We start from the raw sequence: 17,870 nt of genomic DNA, 5'->3' as shown, positions 1-17,870 counted from the left end.
AGACATAAGGAGGCTCAGAAGGGTGGAGAGAAGAAGCAGACAGCTCAGGACCCAAGAAACGACCGCAGAGTTTCCCCTTGTGCCTAATGTGCACTCAATGGAGTACGGGGGAAATCAATAGCCTGGACGAGCCCACGCGCACAGACAGGAAAGCCTCCTCTCCCCAGCAGGAAGGGGGCAGCCTCACCAGGCAGAAAATTAATGGACAATAATGGCTCTACCTCGGGCAGACCCTGCACGACGCAGCGTGGTCCCACCCCTGTCAGTGCAGAGCCCAGCCCCCACCCCGCCAGGCCATAGCAAGGCTCCCTGCCCCCTCCTTGCTGGGGGACAGGGCTGGTCAGAGAAGGCCTGTGGGGGGGGGGCGGTCAGGACTTCACTGTCCAGGGGTAATGAGGCCACACACACAAAATAAAATGAAAGGCTTCAATTCTAACATATCAAAATTACATTAAATATAAATGATCCAAACAAACCACCCAGAAAACAGAAACGGGCAAAGCAGATTAAAAAACATGGCCAACCACATGCTGTCTACAAGAAACTGATTTTAATGTAGCGAGATAGGAAGTGGAAGTATAAGGATGGAAACAGAGACGCCATTGAAAGGTTAACCAAAGAAAGCAGGAGTGGGTCCATTAGTGTCAAACAAAGCAGACATCGGAGAACAGAGACGGATGTTACACAGCGACCCTAAGGGTCAATCCACTGAGGACACAGCAACCCTAAACGCACACACGCCCAACTAGTGACAAAACTGAGGGGAAGCCAGACCCACGAGCACAGTGGGGCCTTCAACACCCTTCCCTGAGTGACAAGCAAGCAGCTGGACAGAAAGCCAGCAGGGGTGCAGGGGAGCTCACCCTGCCACCCCACAGGGGCTGATGGCCCCCACACGACACCCTGCCTGGCAGCAGCTTACACACTCTCTTCCCAGGCCCGTGGCACAGATGCGAAGAGGGGCACTCCCCGGGCCACGCGGCCACCCTGGACACACTTACAAGAAACAAAACTACTCGGGGTGTGTTCTGTGGCTACAATGAGTCCACTACAAGTTGGAAACAAAAACAACATGAAAATCTTCAAACTCTCACACACTTAACGACACAATTCCAAATAATTATGGGCCAAAGGATCTTCAGGCGATTAGCACGTCAAAAAAGTACAACAGTATCAAACTTCGCAGGATGCAGCTGGACCAGGGCTGAGCGGAAGGAGCCACTGGTATGGGCTGCCCTGGAAGGCTCCCAGGGCAGGACACTGAGTGGAAAGTGCCAACCTCAAGAGATCACACGCGGTGTAATTCCACGTACAGAATATCATCAGGATGCCAAGATTAAAGAGACGGGGAGAAAAGTCAGCGGTCACCGGGAGTTAGGAATGATGAGCGGGGAGGGAGACAGGTGTGACCACAAAGGGGCAGCTCGAGGGACAGCCTGGGGCAGCATGTGTGTTGACTGCGGTGGCAGGTACGTGACTATACACACGTGGAAACAGGGCACGGAACTGGACACGCACACTGCACCCACGTCTGCGTCCTGGTTTCGATACTGTGCTGACGGGTGGGGGAGACTGGTGCAGGGGACTCTCTGTGCCACCCCTGCCACTGCCTGGGGCGGTCTACACCCCTGGCCCCTCGCTGACTGCCGGGCTCCCTGGGACGGTCTACACCCCCGGCCCCTGGCTGAGTGCCGGGCGTGGCATGGAAGTGCTCGCATGGGTACTTTGCTGAACTCCCACAGCGACCCTGTGAAACTGCACCTTTATGGTCCCCATTTTTCACCAGGAAACTGAGGCATCACTTGCCACTGAAGAACGACTCCGACGCTCAAGACCCCAGAGCCAGAGCCATGGCAGTGAAATTCTCTTCTCTGTGCATTTAGAAGCCTAGGCTGATTTTTTCCAGAAGCCTGTCATTGTAAGTTTGAGTAAAGTCAGTATCATTCTAGCCAGAGACCCATCTCTAGCCCCAAGAAGATTCGAGAGTGCCACTGCAGTGATTACTCAGAGTTCAAAATAAGGGTTCTCCCCACAGTATCGCTGATAAGCAGTGGTCCAACATTTGCTCACGACTTCGAGGGACAAGGGAGTAAGGGTGTGCGGGCGGCACCTTCACTGCTGGGCCGCTCCCACGGGGGCGCAGTCTCTCGGTTGTACCTGGAACCTGAGCACCCTGTCTGGACCGACACAGAAGGACTGTTTCTTGTACACAGCGGCCTAGACCGGGTGCCCCTCAGGGAGGGACGGCTCGCAGGCTCCTCGCCATGGCCGTGCCCTGGCCGTGCTGGCTGCCCATACCCTGTCCGACCCCTGGTGCCCAAACAGGCCGTGGTCCCCCAGATGTGGCTCGGCTGGCGGGGACAGCAGGGCTAGAAAGAGACTAACGTTATGGAAGGGACTGAACCTTGGCCTCTTCTCTAGGGGCACGAGAACGCGAGGGGGCACTAAAGAACAGCGGGGGAGTCGCGGTTACGGTGAAGGTGACGAGGATGATGGTGATTTATCTCAGTGCGATTTATACTTCGGGGACTGGGAGATAGCCCGCGGCAGTAAAAGCAGCCTTGGCCTTGGGAGACGGACGGCCTTGGTGGAAGTCTTCATTCTGCAACCGGTTGACCTTGAACAGACTACTACATTGCCTGAGTCTCAAGGTCATCGCCAGCCGTGAGCTCCGTCTCAGATAGATCCATTGAGCGAGGGCACGTCCGGTTAACACGGAAGAGACACAACTCGGGAGGCTGCTGATAACAACGACACCAGCGACCTCACCTGATGCCAAACCTCTGCGTGGAGGGGCTGCGAGGTCAAGCCTGTGTTTCCCCTGCCTCCCTGCCACGCTGCGGGAGCAGAGCAGAGCAGAGATGGCGTGGGCACACTGGGGAGCCCTCTCCCGCAGCTGGCTCGAGGTGGGCCACCCAGCTTCCAAGGCACGGGGCCGGGCTTCGAACTCGGGTGTCCCTCCAAAGCTCACGTTCTTTCTGTGCAGACGCGTCAGCACCAACCTTGACCTTCCCACCCGTCCTCACAGAAGGCTCTCACTGTCCAAAACCGCAAGGGACAGACAGAAACACTACCTTCTTCAGCTCAATGATCTCGTCGTACATGTCTTCCTTCTCTCTGTAGACCAGGGTCCCAGGAACGTGACCTGGAGGGTGACATGCAAACGTCTGAAAAGATCATCCCAACAGCAGAAAGAATTCTTGGCTGTACCTTAAGGAAAACCTGGAGGTTGATACAATTATCCTTTTAAAAAAAAGAGGATAAGAAAAAAAAAAAGAGCAAAGATAGTTCAACATTTTTAGCCTGACCGTGATACTTTTCCTAAAAGTAAGGTAACTAAAATGGATAGCAATACAGAAAGATAAAGCAGGAGGAAACAGAAAGGTGTGAACACAGGCCTTACTTGCAGGAAAAGGAAAGAAGGGGTCAAAAGGAGAAGTGGTATGTTCAGGTTCTAAATAGCAAACAGAACAGAAAGACAAACAACACCCCTTCCCATGTTGAAACCGTGAAGCACACTCTGGTTTCATTGTGACACCCAACACACTGAGACGCGAAAACATTCAAGCCTAAAGTAGAACTCGGAGCCAGCCAACGCAGGAAGGGGGTGAGCTTAGGGTCACAGTGACCAGGGCTTGCCGTGCTCCCAGCACAGGTCCGCAAGGAGAGCAGTGAGAGCCGGGCAGGAAACGTGGATAAAGACCAGGCAGGAAGACAGACACAGGACAACAGATCCAGCTTTCCTGGGGACATGTGGGCTTTTCCTTATTTGCAATTGTTATTTCTAAGATTGTGTATCCAATAGGTTTCAGTAAGACTCCCAGTTTAGGCAGGTGGGCCCTACTGGAGCCCGGGAAGATGCCACTGTCCATGTCAGGAAAGCTACTTTCTTGGAGGACAGAGTAGATTTGGAGGACCCCTGTCTTCTCTCCGTGATCTCGTAGGGACGGAGCCAGCACAGGAAGTCCCAAATCAGTGTCAAAGCAGATTCCGAGCTGTCCCTCCTGCTTGTCCTTGCTCGTGGCCTCGTCACCATCACCGTGCTCACCATTGCTGGCAGAACGCCTGACATTCAACCTCCTCATTCTGAACGCTTCCATCAGACAGTCGGGCGTGCTGCTGGGGGGGCTGGTCCACGCACACTCCAAGGTCAGGTCTGACTTCAGGGGCTGGGTCAGACTTCCTGGTTTGAACGTGCATGGATTTAATACGACAGGTACACACAAACACAACGGGAGCTTTTGTCTCTAACAATCCATCTTCCCGGGCGGAAGAAAGCTTCAGTCAACCAGCAGGTAGTGGCAATCATGGTATGCGGATAAATGTTCAATAAGCAGCTCTCGAGAGACAAAGAAAGCCCAGGTTTGTGGCATCTGCCTATCTCCCACCACGCCCAATTTCAAGCTGCCAGTGTGACATCGACCAGCTCACAAAATTCCTAAAAATGGCACAGTGGGCTCTCGCAAGCTGGTAGGAGCTGGCTCCAACAGGCCAGGACAGCCGTGCTGAGACATCCTAAGACTCACGGGCATATGGTGTCACACATGCAGACCGTCAGAAACAGCCAGAAACCACACTGAACGTTACGTAAAGGTTACGAAATATAAAATAACGAGTAAAATAAAAATAAATAATAAAAATAAGTTTAAAAAAATCATAAAAACTCTCTCTTACGTCACCTGCCACAATTCCTAAGACTGCCCCGTGGAGCAGCAACCACGTACCTTGCTTTGAGCTCCCCAGCCACAGCTTCTGTGGCGCCAAGGACATTCTGTTGCCAAGAGGCATGCTCGCCGCCGTCCTCAAAGATCTCCAGGACGCCACTTTTCTCGGCTTAGAGTGATAAGGTGACTCTAGAAAGTCAACATACGGTTTCAGAGGTGCAAGAGGTCAACGCCTCTCAACGTAAGTGCCCAAGAGCGACAGAAACAGGACCGCAGAACGTTCACAGGAGTATTTGACAGAAGTGGAAACACAGTTACCATACGTACGTATACTTACGTTTCTTTTAAAAATTGTGGTATAAAGACATAACGTAACAGGAAATTTATCTAAAAGTACAAATCCATAATTCTGCCACTATTTGACGTTTTCTGATGTGTGTGTAGTTTGACATAGTCGCGGTATAGTCAACACACAATTTTGTGTCCTTTATACTCGACACTGCAATAGATTTTTCATTTCGCCAGAGTGACATAAGCAATAATATCAAGAACTTATTAAAAAATCTAGAGGAAATGAGAAAAAAATTACCATTTTTGATTTTATCAAAACAAGGGAAATATTTTAAAGGTCATTTTTAATCTGGAATTTCATCTCTTTAATTATGGAAGATATGACAAATTTATGTGAAAACTTAGTTATTCGTAAAACATGCTTATAAGTAGCAAAGAAATGTCTGTCTAGAGCAGGTTCTGAAAACCCAAGTCCAATATATTTAATTTTTTAAATATTTCTATGTTTTTTCCATGGCTTCAAAATTTATGAGGAATGTCCCATTAAAATTTAGAACAGGAGAATAAAGACCCATTAGACCCGGACGCATTTTCAGCAGGACAGCTGAAGGCCTTCCAAGCTTTGTCCATTGAAGTGCTCAGTAATAAAGTAAATTAGCGATCAGGGAAACGGCTCCCCAAGTAACATTCCCCTCCTAAATGTACGTGATTCCTCAGTGAATGGTAAGAATTCCTCAGGAAACGTGCGCACACACGGACCAAAGCGGGGCAGGCAGAAGGAAACACGGGCGGAGAGGCACGTTGGCGAGCAGGGCTGCAAGCACCCAGCCCCCACGCTCCAGAAGCTACAAACCCACATAGGGCTGGCTTAGGCGTTACAGAGCCACGCTTGTGACGTGAACAGGACACGCAGTCGCTGCTGTCAAGGCCCAGGAATCCGGACAGAAACACACCTGCAGAACAGGACTCCAGAGGCCGTGAAGGGAGCGGGCCTCAGAGCTGAGATCGGGCCAACCGGCGTGAGAGGCAGCGCGGGCCCAGGGAGAGAGGCGCCAGAGCACGGGGGGACAGGACACGCAGGTCAGCGGGGAGCGGGGCACCTGCGATCAGTGCCGGTGCAGGACGGGACTTCCTGCCAGGCCGCCAGGAGAAAGCGTGGGGAGACGTGGGGCCGCTGAGGCTCAGTAGCCCCTCGAGTTGTGATTTGGGGGTTCTCACCATTGTAACCGACATGAAGCACACTTCTGACGTTTACAGAAATCAAGATAAAAGCAATTTGATTATTACGATTTTAGACACCTTAAGTGCTGACTTCCGGTAAGAATAATGGAAGGTGCTGTGATATTTACCTTCCGTACCTTGTAGCCGTGAAGGACTTAGAACAAAATGTTCTAAAACAAGAAGATTTGAACCACAAACACCACACTTTTACTTTATATCAATTCTCAATTTCCTCCGTGGAAGGAGAGCAAGGACATCAAAAGTCCAAACTGATACATAACTTCTCTCTGTTTATATTTCTTCATAATAAAAAACATATTTTCTTTCCTTGGCAGGAATTATCTTTCTAATTATGTTTTCCTTGGGCTAACATGAAAGCCCATTAGTATTCTCTGAGTGTGTCCTACACGTGACACGGTGTGTTTGAAACGCACACGCATGGAAGGAACATACATACCCGTGTAATAGAGTCAGGGACAGCCTCAGGTTTTGGGGGAGCAAAAGGAAGCCAACACAGGATTTAAACTTTGTCACGAAGACACGCCTAGGCATAAAATCCCCACGCGGCTCACCGTGTGTTAGAGCAGTGTCAGAACAGCGGAGAATGAGAGAGGCCAGCCGGCCGTCTGGACGAGCCCCGCGCCACGGACTGAATGTTCGTGCCCCCACGAGTCCTATGCTGCAACCTAACCCCTACTGTGATCACGTGAGGGGGTGAGGCCTGCGGGAGATGGTTAGCTCATGACGGGGGGGGGGGTCCTGATGCGATTAGTGCCCCCACAAAAGGGACTCCACAGAGAGGCCTCGCCGCCTCCCGCATGAGAGATGCAACCCGGCATTGGCTGTCCGCAGCCCGGAAGAGGCCTCACCAGAACCCGACCATGCGGGCGCCCAGCCTTGGACGTGTGGCCTCCAGGACTGTGAGAAGTAACGGTTCAGAAGGCCCCCAGACCTCAGCTCAGCCACCTGGGCAGAAGAGGACCCACCCCTGCAGCCTCGTGTCCACCTGCTTGTCCACGGCCAAGGATGGTGTCTCCTGGACAGAGTGGCCACCCCCGCCGAGGACAGGGAACACAGAAGTGCCTGGTGGACACAGCCCGGGCGAGGCCACAGGAGACCATGACACCTGCTCTGTACGGTGTGCCAACAGCAGCTGACTCAGGAGCCAATCCCAAGGGGACGAAGCCCTCAGACCATGGCAGCATTCCAAAGACACAAGAGGGTTCAGAAGGCGGGGAACGAGCACAAGAGGCTAGAAACACGGCATCTGCCGGGGGCTCTGGGGACAGCAACTCAGGAGCCTCAGCCCCTCGCCAGGCCTCCTCCCATGGGGACCATGGGGACCACAGGGGCCACGGGGGAAGGCGGGGACCCCACGAGTGCCAGCTCACAAGACCCCAACACAAAACAGAGCCGAGCGGTGGAAGTGTCGCATTTCAATGACCCCAAGTGTTTGAAGAAGACATTCGAGATCTTTCTCCCAAGACGCCAGGGAAGGACAGCTTCTGAAAACCGTTTTCTGGACTAAACTGCAGAAATTTGAGGGATGAGGGGACTGGTCATACTTACTCGCTGATGTGGGTGGAGGTTTGTGGGAACTTTTCCTTTTTGCTTTCTGAAAGAAAGAAGAAATGAGGTAAAGCAGCCGAGCCTTCTGGAACAGCCCAGCGGTCCCAATCACGAACCACAGGCGTGTTCAGGATCGGGGTGGGGCAGGTGCAAGGGCAGCGAGAGAGGAGAGCAGCTCAGCAGAGGCATGAGCGCAGGCTGAGCCAAGGAAGAGCCCACAGCACAGCGGGGCAACCCCAGGAAACGGGATCAGTGCCGCGCTCTGAGCCGGGTCCCCGGGAGCCCTGGTGACACTACGTAAGCGCAGACTGAAGATACCCCACAACAGCATATCTTTGACCACTGCACTATCCTCATGCCTGTGCCGGGAGCACCAAGCTGTGCCCATCCACAAGGGCAGATTTGGCAAGAAGCAGCCCCTGAGAATAGGGCACCTGCAAATCCGCCTGCGGAGGGGAGGTCCAGCAGAGGAGTGACCTGTCGGCATCCCGTCTCCCGGGACAACCCTGATGCCAGGTGCAGAACCGGGCACCAACTGGGTTCTCCTACCACTACTTATGTGCCCGGAGAAATGACACGCCCTCCACGCCTGTGTTCCTCGACTGCTCCCCACGAGACAGAGAACGCCTCTCACGTCCCCGCCAGCAGAAACAGGACTCTATGCTATGCATTTTACCCAGCAGGCGGGCTGGATCCCCACTCTCCAGGGAGCAGCTCGGGCCCCGGTCCTCAGTGGCGTTGAGGGAACACCCCTCACGCTGCAGAGGTCTCTCACGGCAGACAAGGGGCCCGAGAGGCTCCCCCGAGTGCACAGAGCTGTGGTGGGTCGGCAATCTGCTGCTGCCACATGTCCTCAGGGCTCTGTGCTGAGGGCCATGGATGACTCTGCCTGCTGGAGACATGCGCCCTGGGCTCTTCTTTCACCACCGCCTGGCTGGCAGGTTTCGTACCCAGCACAGCTTCCCACGCGAATTCAGACAGGCCAGGCTGGGGGCTAGTTTGCCTGGGGACCCGTGCTGTCCACTCTCCCTTCAGGCTAGCTCCCTGCATCCCAAGGACCCTGGGGGCCATCCGGCCAGGACATCATGCAGTGCCACGGCTGCAGCTGCAAAAGGGTCTCCTATCTCCCCTCAGAGCCCTCTCCCTCCCCTCACATGGCAGGACTGGGAGCCGGGGGGGAGGGGGTGTAGCCAAAACCAGACCCAGGATAGCAGCTCACAATCTGCCTCAAATATACTCCACTCAGGACCAACATCTGGATCAAGTCTTAAAATTATAACCACAGTTGTTTACATCTAACTAAGGGCTCCAAGCTCTTCAACTGCCGAGTATCACGTGGAGTGTGTTCTCTAGCTCTAAACACAACATCGGTGGGGAATGACCTGGTGCACGCGTTTGAGTAACATGAGCAAAGGCAAAATCGCCAGCGCGGGGATAAGCGGCTGCCCCCTGATCACACTCACCGTCTCAAAGTCAGAGTCAAAGGTAATTGCAGATAGACTGTCATCTCCCTGGAAGAAGAGATGCAGACATTGAGATTTTCGGGCACCTGCTTGGCTCCCCACGGTCATACACACAAGGTGGAACGAGCCCACCCATGCTACGGAGGCAGAGACTCAAGAAACCCAGTCAGAGTAAGCAGGTGGCGGCCAGACGGCTTAGCCCAGAGGAAGGAAGGGGTGGGGACACAGAGCAGAATCTCTGCCTGCCAGGCCATCTGTGTCTGTCCACCCAGCGACACATTTGCACGGAACCTCTGGGTACTGTTGCTAAAGAGAGGATAAAAGGATTTCGTTTTCCACATTGTTTAAATGTGCTCTCATTCACCTTCACATCAAAGCACAAGGAATCTGTGACTGGATCCTGATAAGAACAAGTTGAAGTCATTTAAAAAACATACTCATTCATACATGCATTATTTGGACTCATAAAGCTTCTTGCCCTGGCCCGGGGCGGGGGCGGGAGGCAGAATAAATTCTGTACCACCTAAATTCAGGACTAGGATGTAGTTTCTCCAAAGAAGACTGTTTCCAGGTGCTGGGTGGCTCAGTAGGTGAAGCGTCTGCCTTGGGCTCAGGTCGTGATCCCAGGGTCCTGGGATTGAGCCACACATCGGGCTCCCTGCTCAGTGGGGAGCCTGTTTCTCCCTCTCCCTCTGCCCCTGCTCATGCTCTCTCTCACTACCTCTCTCTCTCAAATAAATAAATAAATAAATGAAAACTTAAAAGACTAAAAAAAAAGAAGAGTGTTTCCACGTAACTCACCGACTCAAGTTTATTTTTTTTTATTTTCTTTCAGTTTTCTTTTTTTAAAAATTTTATTTATTTGTCAGAGAGAGCAAGCACAAGCAGGGGGAGGAGCAGAGGGAGAAGCAGGCTCCCCGCTGAGCCAGGAGTCCAATGCAGGACTCAATCCGAAGACCCTGGGATCATGACCTGAGCCGAAGGCAGATGCTTAACCAACTGAACCACCCAGGCATCTCTCACCAACTCAAGTTTAAATTCTAAAAGAAGAGAGAAAGGAGAAACAAGACTTAAATCCTTTCAGCCTGTTGTGCCGCTGATTGAGGAAGCTGCGGCTGGGAGTTAGGACCGCACGCCCCTCCTGTGAACCCGTGCTGCTGTGTCTGGCTGCTGGGGGGAGCGTGTCCCAGCGAGCTGTCTGCGGTGTGGTGAACCCACTTACAACCCCAGGGGGACTTTGCTGCCTTCTCAAAAGCACACGGACCCTCTGCAGGGCTGAGGATCCGCACTTTAAACGACAATGCTGCTGGCGCTTGAAGGTCCACTGCCACCAGGGGTCGCTGTAGGGCCGGGGCAGCCTCCTGCACCAGCTCTCTGAAGCAGAGTCTGGACTGATGGTGCGGTGTGGGGCCAGGGGAAGGGAGCCTGCTCAAATGAGCAGGATCTTCTATCAGCCACGGACTTGGGTTTTTGTCACTAAACAGGTGACGTTTTCGGGGTAAATAGCACATGCCGATTACAGAGAGTTTTCCTTGAGCAAAGTGTATGAACACAATGGGCAACATTTAGGAAGGGACGGCAGGGGATTCGATGCGCAGATCCCGGGCAAGACCAGAGGTGCCACTGTGACGATAGTGTCTGGGTGCCCTGGCATGGCAAAGGACGCGCCTGCCAGCGGCGTATGTGGTCCACTGGAAACTACGTACAGCAGCAGCAAAAGGTTGCTTTTGCGAACACTCGTTATTATTGTTCTGAATAAAACCTTGAAAACTGTGTAATGACCTGAGTCATTAAATAAAACCAAGTGACCTCCCTCTCCAACACGTGTGCTCGCCCACCACGCCTTCTCCCCAGCCAGTCCTCCCCATGGGTCACCAACTGCGCCGTGCCAGTCACGTCTGGAACCACAGAGCCGCCGCAGACCCGCCCTTTCAGTCCACAGGAGAGAGACCACAGGCACCGTTAATTAGAGCCAGCACATTAGCGGCCGGTTCCCTGAGTGCGATCCGCGCTGCCGCGGGCTGGAGGGCTAGACTGCACCCGTCTGCAGCGCGGCAGGCACCCAGGGACCGAGGGCGGGCCAAAGGGGAGAGTCCCGTGAGGCCTGCAGCAGCATCGGGCCTCTGTGCCAGCTGTGTGATGTGGGTCACACCACTGACCCTCCGCATCTCAGCTTCCTCGACCACAGATGACATGTTCCCTACCAGATTTTTAAAAGCACTGAAAGTCTACATACACTACTAAGTAAACACTGGGGGAGAAGACATGGCGCGTCCAGAAAGAGATGCAGGGATTTGTGGGGGCTCAGTCGTGGTGACAGTGAGAAGGGAGGCACTATCTGGGAGCCATCGTCCAGAACGGAGGGGCGAGGAGCTCAGGCAACAGTCTCTGCAACACTGAACACAGAAAGTTATAAAACAAACAATCGCTTGATGTTTCTGGAAATTGACCTAAAGCCATGCAGCAATAAAGGAAGATTCATTCAAGAAAATCTACTATATGTGGAGAAGAATAGAGGGAGTCCAGGGCACCTCTTGCCCCCCCAAGCTCCACCCCATAGAAACTACTTCAGAGACACGTGCTCTAGGGGGTGCAGGCAGGATGGTGGGGAATGGTGTGGGGGTGTGTTCTGAGAGGTAGGGTGTAAACTCTGCCCCAGAAGTGGCAGGCTAGGAATTCTGGGTCCCCAACACCCTGACGACGGCTTGCTTGTGGGGCAGAGGTTCCACGCAGGGAACGGCAGGCCCAGAAGGCCAGCGCCCCCTCCTGGAGCTGGGGTGTCACTCCAGGAGAGACTGGCGGCACAGAGGTCCTGCCCTGAGGGAGAGGCAGGCCAACGGTTGTGCCCCAGGGGACCGGCTTTATTTGTAGCGGGTAGTGGAGTGCCCCCATGCCTCCCTGATTCCAGTGCCAAGTCAAAGGCCACGGTGACGTGGTGGGGAGCAATTACAAAGCCCTCCTGGCGCTGCGATCATCACAGCAGAAAGCTAACCAGCAGAGCAAGCGGAACTTTAACACACCCAGGAGAGCCTTCCTGGGATCACGGTCAACCCTGAGGCTCAGGGAGGCTGCCGGCAAGCATTAGACTGCACCCACGAGGAGCAGGCTCAGGGTGGACTTGGAGACATCCTCCACACCGCACCTAGATCGACCAAGGGGCAAAAGCCCAGGAGCGCTAGGCCTTAGCACAACCTGAACCAAACACTGGTTCAACAAGAAACTGTGACCCAAGAGCAGCTCCCAGGAAGCCGGGCTTAAAGGTAAAATCACACACCCCTGGAAGTCCGGGAGGCCATGTGCGCGGCTCAGGCTGCCCTCTCAGGGGAGATGGAGAGCAGCGACGCAAGCTGCTAGTCCCTGGCAAAACCGAAAACTCCTGCCCTGTGACTGCAGCCTCCAGGTCACACCCCACAGATGCACACGTGCATGCACGCACACACATGCACAGACACCACACATGCACACGCGTGCACACACCCCCACAGATGCACACATGCATGCACACACACATGCAGACAGCACACATGCACACGCGCGCACACCCCCCACAGATGCACACATGCATACACGCACACACATGCACAGACAGCACACATGCACACATGCGCGCACACACCCCACAGATGCACACATGCATGCACACACACACATGCACAGACAGCACACATGCACACGCGTGCACACACCCCCACAGATGCACACGTGCATACACGCACACACATGCACAGACAGCACACATGCACACGCGTGCACACACCCCCACAGATGCACACGTGCATGCACGCACACACATGCACAGACAGCACACATGCACACGCGTGCACACACCCCCACAGATGCACACATGCATACACGCACACACATGCACAGACAGCACACATGCACACGCGTGCACACACCCCCACAGATGCACACATGCATACACGCACACACATGCACAGACAGCACACATGCACACGCGTGCACACACCCCCACAGATGCACACATGCATGCACACACACATGCAGACAGCACACATGCACACGCGTGCACACCCCCACAGATGCACACATGCATACACGCACACACATGCACAGACAGCACACATGCACACGCGTGCACACCCCCCACAGATGCACACATGCATACACGCACACACATGCACAGACAGCACACATGCACACGCGTGCACACCCCCCCACAGATGCACACATGCATACACGCACACACATGCACAGACAGCACACATGCACACACGTGCACACACACCCACAGATGCACACGTGCACACACGCACACACATGCGCAGACAGCACACATGCACACATGCGCGCACACACCCCCAGATGCACACGTGCATGCACGCACACACATGCACAGACAGCACACATGCACACGCGTGCACACACCCCCACAGATGCACACGTGCATGCACGCACACACATGCGCAGACAGCACACATGCACACGCGTGCACACCCCCCACAGATGCACACGTGCATGCACGCACACACATGCACAGACAGCACACATGCACACGCGTGCACACACCCCCACAGATGCACACGTGCATGCACGCACACATATGCACAGACAGCACACATGCACACGCGTGCACACACCCCCACAGATGCACACGTGCATGCACGCACACACATGCGCAGACAGCACACATGCACACGCGTGCACACACACCCACAGATGCACACGTGCACACACACACACATGCGCAGACAGCACACATGCACACATGCGCGCACACACCCCCAGATGCACACGTGCATGCACGCACACACATGCATAGACACCACACATGCACATGCGTGCGCACACACCCCACAGATGCACACATGCTTGCACAGAGGCACACACCCCACAAACGCACATGCACGCACATGCACACACGTGCATGTACACGCAGTGGTAAAGGGTAAAGATCTGACTGGTCAAGGGGCTTACCTATAACCTTTGACCAGAAAGGGGCTTCTGCTGACCTGAGGGTGACCCTAGGTGGTTAGGCTAGAAGATGCAAACCAGAAAGAATCGTGGCAGGGAATGAGAGGTCACACAGTGTGGGGAGATCAACTGCAGGGTCAGTCCAGCCAAGTCACTCAGCAAACAGATGAACCACCAAGCAAACTGCATCTGTCCCATGGGAGGAGGGGTCACTACCCAGAGCTGCCGTAACATTCTGCCTAAATGTCTCGCTTCCAACAGGAAACTATGAGACGCAGAGAGAAACAGGAAAGTGTGAGCGACAGAAGGGGAAAAAGCAGAAATAGAAACTTTTGAAGGGGCCCGTATGATGGACTGAGCAGACAAAGCCTTCACAGCAGCCATCATACATATGTTCAACCCGTGTTGCTGTGAGGCTGCAGGAGGATCGGGGAGGCAGGAGGGCACAGGGGTTGTGCAAGAGGTCAGAGGGGGGTCAGGGGCCACCTGAGCAGTAAAGCACGTGACACAGAATCTTACACATAGTGAATGCCTAATAAATGCTCTTACTTGTTTTGTTCTAGAAACTCTGAGCCCTTTCCCAAGCGTTGGCTCTTAAATCACTGGTGGTCCCACTCGGGCTCACCCCTGTGGCTCTGTATATAGCCACTGCACGATGAGGGCCCTGGCACACAGCAAACGCTCTGGGAAGTTCATCAGCCGGCCCAGGGGCAGCTGCCGTCTACCTGGGGGAACGGACAGACTGCACAGGGCCTGCTCTCAAGAGGTTCTTGTCTAATTTCAAAGAGATCCAAGCTCAGCAGAAAGGCACAAGTTAGCCTGGGCCAAGGGCTGAGAGTCTCCTAAGTGCAAAGAGAGCTTTGCACAGCTCCTCCATGAGACCGAGTTCCTCGAGACCAAGGCACCGGGGCTTAACTGGTTTGGTGGCATCAGCCTCACATGGAAGGGGCTTAACAAATGCTTAAGTGGGTAAGAATGTTTATAGCCCTCCTGTTCGTACTAGCAAAAAAGTGCAAACGACAGAGGGAAAGCAGGGAAACGGATAAAGTACGGGTAGCCACAGCTCAGACTTTTTAAACCATGCTCTTGAAAACGTGTGCCTGTGGGAAAACGTTAACAACAAATTACATGGTAAAGGTCACAAAACGCTTGATCTCAATTTTTTTAGAAAGCTGTGTGGGAAGAGACGCGTTGAGAAAAGATCGTAAGGAAATACGCTCAACATTAAGGTGATCTTGTGCAGGTGGTCGGAGCACGGGTAAATCGACTTTCTACATTTTCTCTAGTGCTCACAATTTTCACAATCACGACCTAAGAAGTCACTTTCTAAAGATGAAGGAGCAGTGAGTCAGTCCCAGGAAGGTGGGCCTGCCTTCCAGATGACGCAGGACTTGGTGCTTTGAGGTATACTCTGCACTGGGTGCGTTCTGTGCAGCCCTGACCAGCACGGCTTTCTCCGTGAGAAGGAAGCAAAGTGAGCAAAATGCCCTCTGTCTGGAACCCTCCAAAAGTTTCTCACAGTACGCGAAATAAAGTCCAAACTCCCTGCATGGCCTGCGAGGCTCTCCACTGTCAGGCCCGCACCCACCTTCCCCCAGGAGGTCCTAACAAGCTCTCTTTCAGGCCCTGGAACACACCCCACGTTCCCACCCCCAGGACCTTAGTGCTTGCTGGCCCTTCTGCGCTCAGATCTCCTTCTGGTCAGGGACATCCAGGGCGTCCTGGGCATCTGCCCAGGGCGCGCAGAATAAAGCAGCCCTCTACAGCCCACCACGGCCACATGGGCCTGTTTCATGTTCTGCTCAGGCCAGGTTAGTGCGGTTTACTGCCTTGTTCTCCTCCCACGGAATGCCGCTCATTCATATACGTTGACACCTCCAGCGAAGAGCAAGAGCGCCAAAAACACTCGGAAAAGGCACGAGCTGACAGCACTGTTGCCCTCACTCAAGGGAGGAAACTTGGAGGTACCTCCTCCGGGAAGCCTTCTCGGATTGGCGCTGGGCAGGGCGCTGGGCAGGGCGCTGTTGCCGGCGGGCCTGGGGCTTCTCCCCCCGCGCCCCCCGGAACATCCGGAAGGCTCGGCCGGCCGCCCCGGCCGCCCCGGCCGCTGCCCCCCGCCCCCGGAGGCACGGGTGGGCACTTACGCAGTGAGCTCCGTTGCCCCGTGGACCGCAGTCGCAGGCTCTGCACAGGCCGGGGCCGCGCAGGCGCTGAGTGGCGAGGGCGCAGCGTCAGGGAGGGCTTCCTGGAAGCGGCGGCCCGTGCAAGGGCGGGCGGAGTCTAGGGGCGGCTGGAGGCTGGGTGTGGGGCGGCGACCCCCGGCCAGCTGCACGCGGGCGGGGGCCCGAGGGCCGCTCTTATGCGGTAACAATAATGGCAGCTGTCACCCGGCGGCCCCGGCCGTGCGCCCCTTCCTCCCGCCCGCGGCCGGCCCCGAGAGCCGGCGAGCTGGAGGCAGCGAGAAGGCCCGCCCGCACTTACCGTCTCCGAGGCCGGCTCCGCGGTGCCCAGCGACATGGCGGCGGCGCTGCCCGGCCGCACCTCGGCACTGCGGGCACGGCTGTCGGGCTCTGCGGCTCCTCCTGCCGCCCGGCTGCCCGCAGCCTCCGGGCCTGCCAGCCCGCGCGCCAGCCGCGACCCCGCTGCCATGGTAACCGCGCCGCCTGCGGAGCCCCGGATGTGGCCGGCGCCGGCGAGTCCGGCCGACCGTGCGCGTGCGCTGAGAAACCCGCGGGCTGACCTGCCTCGCGCCCGGAGGTGCGGGGCGGGGAGCTCGGCCTTGCCAAGCCGCGGGGTCGCGCTTAACGACTCCTGCAGTGCGTCCGCCGCCTTCTCTCGTGGAGGCTCCTCGACAAGCCTGTGCGCTAGTCACCAGAGCAGGATGCTAGTATTTGTTAGGTTAACGCTGAAAGGGGCAAGGGGCTTGTGCAGTGTCCCAGGCTGCTCGTTCTGGTCACCTGGCATTCAGAAAGTTATCCTTCCTGATCTCTATCTTAGGCTCTAGGGTTCTGATGTTGCCCCAGAACAGTAAAAAGTAATGAGTTTGCACTGCACTCAGTGAGCATCATGAAGCTCTTTAGGGGCACTGGGCTCCAAAGCTTATTTAAATTTTTAGTAGTAAGTATGATGTGCTCTCGCTTCTTCATACAGGTCTCCAAGGGCACCTACTCTGTCCCCTCGCCCTGCTTTTTTTTTTTTCCCCCAGCCATGTGACATTATCCACAAACGCATTCCTTGCCTAGAATGTGAGCTCTCTGGGGCAGCCGCTTTGTTGACAGCCCGGACCTCCATCCTTGCTACAGAGTTTGGCACAGGCAGGTGCTCAATTCGTATATACTTGGCATCCAAGGAATCATGTAACTTCTTTGTGCCGCTGTTTCCTCAAATATAAAGTGGGGAGAAGTGTTGTTGTGAGGATCAAATGAGTCGATATCTGTAAAGTGCTTAGCTGCCCATTCCAGAATGAGTGCAACGTGACAGACTTCGTTTGATGGGGTGAGTGAATGAATCCCTACACCACTGAAGTGTGGTGTAGCAGAAATGCCTGGCAGGTTATTACTGCTCTAGTTCTGACACCAACACCTGCTACGGGTTCATGGCTCTCCTGTCCTCTGCATCCTCACCCACACAACAAAGGGGGTGAGCCCCACGGTGGTTCAGAGGCTGCCGCCCCTCCAGCAGGAGAAACTGAGGTTATCTTTTTAAAAAGTATTTTATTTATTTGGCA

General features: G+C 54.7%; 1 protein-coding gene across 2 annotated transcripts in view; it reads right to left on the bottom strand.

The window, feature by feature from the left end:
- Nucleotides 1–16,794, bottom strand: part of IQCE (IQ motif containing E) — a 45,778-nt gene extending 28,984 nt beyond the window's left edge. The window contains exons 1-6 of one of the 2 annotated variants that reach the window (XM_048224750.2): nucleotides 16,625–16,794; nucleotides 9,209–9,256; nucleotides 7,746–7,791; nucleotides 4,725–4,853; nucleotides 4,049–4,183; nucleotides 3,075–3,145 (exon numbers count right to left, since the gene is read on the bottom strand). In XM_048224750.2, the coding sequence (XP_048080707.1) occupies nucleotides 3,075–3,145; nucleotides 4,049–4,183; nucleotides 4,725–4,853; nucleotides 7,746–7,791; nucleotides 9,209–9,256; nucleotides 16,625–16,792 (597 nt within the window). In that variant the 5' untranslated portion in view covers nucleotides 16,793–16,794. The remainder of the gene's footprint in view (nucleotides 1–3,074; nucleotides 3,146–4,048; nucleotides 4,184–4,724; nucleotides 4,854–7,745; nucleotides 7,792–9,208; nucleotides 9,257–16,624) is intronic. The other variant, XM_048224751.2, reaches the window with a different exon arrangement.
- Nucleotides 16,795–17,870: the final 1,076 nt, after the last annotated feature.

This window comes from Ursus arctos, unplaced genomic scaffold (genome assembly GCF_023065955.2).
Source record: "Ursus arctos isolate Adak ecotype North America unplaced genomic scaffold, UrsArc2.0 scaffold_2, whole genome shotgun sequence".
Taxonomy (NCBI): domain Eukaryota; kingdom Metazoa; phylum Chordata; class Mammalia; order Carnivora; family Ursidae; genus Ursus; species Ursus arctos.
Note: the sequence above shows the minus strand (reverse complement) of the source record. Positions and strands in the feature narration are given on the sequence as shown.